This window comes from Pteropus vampyrus, unplaced genomic scaffold, assembly GCF_000151845.1.
Source record: "Pteropus vampyrus isolate Shadow unplaced genomic scaffold, Pvam_2.0 Scaffold56, whole genome shotgun sequence".
Lineage (NCBI taxonomy): Eukaryota > Metazoa > Chordata > Mammalia > Chiroptera > Pteropodidae > Pteropus > Pteropus vampyrus.
In genome coordinates, this window is record NW_011888837.1 from 2,440,862 (window position 1) to 2,447,177 (window position 6,316).

The following is a 6,316-nucleotide window of genomic DNA, read 5'->3' on the forward strand; positions in this document are numbered from 1 at the left end:
TTTTTTTTTTTCTTTTGCATGTATCTGTCCAATTTTCCCAACACTATTTACTGGGGTAAAGAGACTATCTTTATCCCATTGTATATTCTTGCCTCCTTTGTCATATATTAAGTGAGCGTATAGGCATAGATTTATTTCTGGGCTCTCTATTCTGTTCCATTGATCAATGTATCTGTTTTTATGCCAGTACCATGCTGTTCTGATTACTGTAGCCTTGTAGTATAGTTTGATATCAGGTAGTGCGATAACTCCAACTTTGTTCTTCTTTTTCAAGATTGCTGTGGCTATTCTGGGTCTTTTATGGTTCCATATAAATTTTAAGATTATTTGTTCTAGCTCTCCGAAAAATGTCATTGGTATTTTGAAGTGAATTGCATTGAGTCTATAAATTTCTTTGGGTAGTATAGCCATTTTAATGATGTTGATTCCTCCTACCTATGAGTATGGTATATGCTTCCATTTATTTGTATTTTCTTCAGTTTCTTTTTTCAATGACTTATAATTTTCTGAGAAGAGGTCTTTTACCTCCTTGATTAATTTGATTGCCAGGTATTTTACTGTTTTTGATACAACTGTAAATAGGATTGTTTTCTTAATTTCTCTTTCTGAAAGTTCTCCATTGGTGTATAAAAATGCCATTGACTTCTGAATATTAATTTTGTATCCTGCTACTTTACTGTATTCATTGAACAGTTCTAATAGTGTTTTGGTGGAATCTTTAGGGTTCTCTATATATAGTATCATGTAATCTGCAAAGAACAAGCCTAATGCTATTTTATATGGGGGAGATGAGAATGCCTATAAATTCTTAGAAACACTGGCAGACTAGATACCTATCCTCATTTTCTCACAGCTTAATGGTGTCACAAAAATACAGGGAGACAAACATGGCTCAATACGTAAAGTGTTTAGCCCCTTTTCCTCCCTGCCATCTGAGGAAACTACACCAATTTTCAGCTTTGGACTTTATAATTTGAAGTATCGCCACATACAACTGTCCACATACAACTCTGAGGGCAGTTACTCAGAGTTTTCCATAGAAAACTGGTTAGAACTTTATGGAATATCCAATAGTTTAACTTGCCTAAGCACAAGACCAAGCTTCAGAAATGTATATATCATTAGCAAATTTAAATTGTGAGGAGGTTTTCTATTGAGTTGCAAAAGAAAAAGGAGGTAGAAATTTGACAAATAGAATGCAGTCATTTCTCTATCCATATTGTAGGAAAGAACAAACACTATTGATATTATTGAAATGTACACCTGTCCAGTTTCCACTCTTTATTTCATTCTGCCATGACTTGTCCAAAATGTGCCAAAGCTGACTTTGGAAAGACATTAAAAACAGAAATGAAAACTGGTGCAGCAAACATAATCTCAATAAGGCTGTTTCCTTTTTTTTCTTCTCCTTTTTTTTTTTCCTTAATGAAAAATTTCCAAAAGCAAATACTTGGATCAGATATAAGAGATCAAAGCACTGCCCATAGAATCAAATTCATAAAGGATCATAAATGGTCACAGCTAAGACAGACTGGTTTATTTTCAAGCTTCTACCAGTCCCATTAAGCTGACTCAGTGTGACTCATTTCAAAGATAATTAAAACAAACTAGCATGACAAACTGATGATTCTCTCAAAAGGTGAACAGAAAGACACAAGATGGCAGCCCTTCCTGCAGCTGAGTACACAACTTCCACTTCCTTTACTCCACATCAACCCAATGGAGATATCAATCTATGATCCTGTCAGAGCACAGGTATAAGTTCTGCTCATAGAAACCCAGTATTGAAAAGGGAACGTGAGAGATATTTTACAGAGTGAGTGAACAGTCCATTTCTTTACACAATTTCATTTGAGGCTTAGAATTTAAATAAATGCCACCTTAATGGTGGCAACTAGAGTGAGGGTGTCTAGGATTGGATTGAAACAAATCTTAGTACTTTAGGTGACTGTGCACCCCACTGGAAACCAGCAGCAAGGGGATAGCCATTCCAAATTATGCTGTACTTTCCTGCTGAGTGTTTAGCTGGTTCCCAAGAAGGATTCTTGGCTAATTAATCATAACCGAATCTAATATTGCCATTGTATGTGAGAGAGACAGGAGTGGGATGTTTTTTCTGACAATTCTTACCCACCAGAAAGATCTGATACATAACAAGTATGCATTCAGACTTTCTCCTATAAGTCTTGTTACTGTGGTAAAGGGCAAGCAACATTTTCTAGGTAATTCTTTCTTAACTTTAACCTAAAGGAGATTATTCCTGTTTGATTAACAGCAATGTTCTGATAAACAATGAAAAACGCAAATGGAATCCATGGGAGGTGCATCATGAGGATACCAATCTGCTATCATATGCAGAAAAGCATCATTATTGCCTTGTTGGTTGGTCTTGGCAGCTCTCTCTCCATCTTCTTCTCTGCTAGAACTCCAGCCTATCTAATTATAAATGGGAGGATGGATGAAGCGAAGGCTTGGTAACCTTTATGTATACATAAATGGAGATGAGTTGGATACTCAAGGATTAAAGAGGATGAGAGGAAGGGAGAGAGGGAGGATGAAAACAGTAAAAGAAATTATACATATAATTGCTTCTGGGAATATTTATTAGTTTTTCTAAAAATTGTAAAAGATAATGAAAAATCAGCCCAACTTGTATATTCAAGGTACAGTTGCATAAACCCACACAGAGAACTGGTTTTCTGTGTGTGTGTGTATGTGTGTGTGTGTGTGTGTGTGTGTGTGTGTGTGTGTGTGTGTGTGTGTTACATTTATTGAGCTTCAAATACACTTTGCTGTGCCTTTTTGAACAGGATCAGGACAATCAAGTGGAGGATAATTAAGTCTTCAGAAAGCAGGAAGAGCCCTTTATTCCAAGAAGAAAAATTTAAATTTTATCTCCCCATCCCCCTTTTTTTTGACGATCAGGCTGGGCTAATGAAATCTTGCCTTTACATTTTATCTTTTCCAATGAAGGAATGCAGTCTTCCAGGAGAGAGGCAATACAATAAAAAGGTCAAGAGCATGGGCTCTGGAGCCCATAGACCTGAGGTTCAGTCCAGTTCTGCTACATGGTGATTGAGTATCTAGTTTGAATCACCTAACTTCTCAGAGTCCTGGTTTCTGGACACCTACTTCATATAGTTGCTAGAGGATTAAGTGAGATTGTGTATAAACACTTAATTGAGCTCCCATCTTTAACAGAGCATGCGATAAAGGTAAATATGAAGATCATCTTGTAAAGAATTAAAAGATGAAAGAGCTTAATTACCTTTTGGAAAAGACATCTGGTGAGTTCAACACAGTAAAAGAAGGGATTTGCTTCTCATCTTGTATTTTCAGCTGTATAGGCCGTTTTACTCCCCAGAAAATGTCCAACATTCCTTCAACAATTAGTTTACCATCTTCAGTCTAGAGAAGAAACCATTTATTTCAACCATTGTTTTTGTACTATTTATAGAAGGTAAATGTTTTAACTGAAGATATAGAAATTGAATCTGCAAGACATCCTAATAGATAAAAAAGTAAATTTCCAAGTAGGATCGTTTGGCTTTCCAATTTACCAATAAATTAATGCTATTTTTGAAATACTCTTTTATTTTTGAAAACAGCTATAACCAGTGAAGTGAGTAAGTCATAATGGTAATGACATACTCACCAGAGGACGCAGTATGTTAAAATGCTTTCTGAACTCTACGATTCTTCAGTTAAGTGGAATTTTAATTCTCTAATTCTGTTTAACTTAAAATTAAAGTAGAATTGAAACTTGTACAAAGTTAGAAATTAGAGAACAGTTGTTGAGAGATTTAGTGGCTCTTTTCTCATTTCTGTATAGGAAAAATTTAACTCACAAAGTTATTATGCAAAGTTTAATGAGTAAAATAATGTATGTGAAAATAGTAAAATATAAAACAGAAAATAGTAAAATTATAAAACAGAAATGATAGTCTCAAAAAATCAATAACATTTGAATAATTTCTTTTATATTGGAAATACTGTAACAAAAGAAGACCACTCCACACAAAGAAAAATTAGCAAACATATATTGAAGACTTATTCAGTGGATGTAAATATTAATAACAAAGTACATTCTCATAGAACTTATTTTTTAATCTGTTTTCCTCTGTATATGTAAAAGACTTTCTGTTATTAATGTATGATCTTTATAGGTAATTTGGAAAATAAACTAAGAAGTGTTATATTTCAACCATCTAATGACTACTGTTATTATGAAAAATCAATTATTACAAAACATAAGTGACTCAGTTCTTATTTGAGAGTGTAATGAAAAATCCAGACTCTGGAATCAGACAGACCTATGTTTGAACTCTGAGTCTGCCATTCCTAGCTGTGTGACTTTGAGCAAGTGTCTGAATGCCTTTAAACCTGGGTTGCTTCTTCTGAAGAATGAACATCATAATAGTTTCTGATTCATAGGACCTGGTATTTAATACATGTTCAATGAATATTATTGCATATTATTTCTTTGGCTGATAAACCTGCTTTGGAGTCACTCCTGAATCAGAGTTTTGCCCTTTCTCCCACTTTTGAGTTCACATTTTAGATTACTGAGAGGTCAGGTCACCAATCAGTTGTTTTTAATAACCAAACATAATTTGTTCTTTGAAATGGCAGTACATAATGCAGATACATTTCAATTATTGATGTATAACAACCTTCATTTGCTTAATTATACTTCAATTAATCTCTTACATCAAAAATTTAAATAATAACTGCTCTTCTGAGGTTATCTAATTCTTGCTTTCAAAAAGAAATACTCTATTACCAGGCAATGCTTTTCTCAGGTAAAGAATATTAGAATATTTTCTAATTTCAGAAAAAATCTCTTTAGAGATTAAATAATTATCCTTGAAGCCTTATACTTATTAATTTCATTGTCCCAATCTTGGACATCTACTTCATATAGTTGCTAGAGGATTAAGTGAGATCCATCCTTAGATCTGTCTTCTAGATCTATATCAATATACTTGATGACCTTAAGAATCCTTATATTCCATCTCTAAACAAATAATTCCCAACTTTATATTTCCAGGTCAAACCTCCCCACTGAACTCCAGTTGTCAAACTGCCTACTTGACATCAAACTTAATCTGTTCTAACCAACTCTTGATAGTCCTTCTATAAGTATTTTCCTCTCCCAGTCATTCCTATCTTGGTAAGTAGGCACTCCCGTCCTTCCAGTTGCTTAGGCCAAGAATTTTACAGTCACCATTAACCTTTCTTTCATATGCAACATCCAATGCATTAACAAATCCTATTAGCTCTACCTTAAAAATATATCCTTAACATGGCCATACTTATTACATCTACAACCATGAATATGGTCCATACCATTGTCATTATTAGCCTGGATTATTGGAATAATCCAGTTTCTTTCTGGTCTACTTCATTTTTCTCTTGCCCCTCCGTATGTTCCCAGTAGCTAGTTCTATAATAAACACTTTTAGATAATGTCACTGTTACAGTCAAAACTCTCCAGTGGCTTTCTATTTCATTGCAAGTACAAGCAAAAGTCTCCACAAATGATCTGCAAGACCTTGCACACTTTGGTGCCTTCCCTTTCTCAGTTATCGCTCTAGCTTTATTGTCCCCTAATTCCCATTCTCATAAGGTTCCTGTCACACTGACTTCCCACTAATCCTCAATTACTCGAGCCAGGTTCAGAACCTTTATTCAGGCTGCTGTCTCTGTCAGAATGCACGTCCCACAAACTTCTGCAAAGTTTGCTCACATCTTTCAGTCTTTGGGCAAATATTCCTCTTCCTCTATCCCACTTAGAGTCCTGAGCCCACTTCTTCATTTGGCTGTTTACCATCTGACATACTATACTTTTCACTTCTGTTTCTTGTCTGTCTACTAAAAAAAGACATATTCCTTACTAGAATGTAAGCTGCACGATGGCAGCACATTTTGTCTGTTTTTTTGTTTTTTTTTATTGCCATATCTCGTTTTTAGAACAGTGTCTAACACTTGGTAGACAATAAATATTTGTTTAATTAATTAATCAGAGATTAAAGAAGCTACATGTTATCCTGCATGGACTGCCCTTTTTAACAGTGTCCATTATTGTAACTAAGTCAGAAGATTAGGGAAATTCTGGATTCTAAATTTATTGACCAGTGAGTAAAGATTAAGCACTCTGATATTCTCACTGTATATTTTACTTAGTATAATTTTTAAACATTATATAAGATATGAGACTTTATTTAAAAAAATTAAGTGACTTTTGTCTTGTAAATTGAGCATTGACTGATTCACAGATGTCGAAAAGGCATTCAAACATTTTCCAAAACAAAAC

General features: G+C 34.4%; 1 protein-coding gene across 1 annotated transcript in view; it reads right to left on the minus strand.

Moving 5' to 3' along the window:
- Positions 1-6,316, minus strand: part of RASSF6 (Ras association domain family member 6) — a 49,040-nt gene that overhangs the window by 13,386 nt on the left and 29,338 nt on the right. Inside the window, exon 4 of the mRNA XM_011360621.2 lies at positions 3,269-3,408. Coding sequence (XP_011358923.1) covers positions 3,269-3,408 — 140 coding nt within the window. The remainder of the gene's footprint in view (positions 1-3,268; positions 3,409-6,316) is intronic.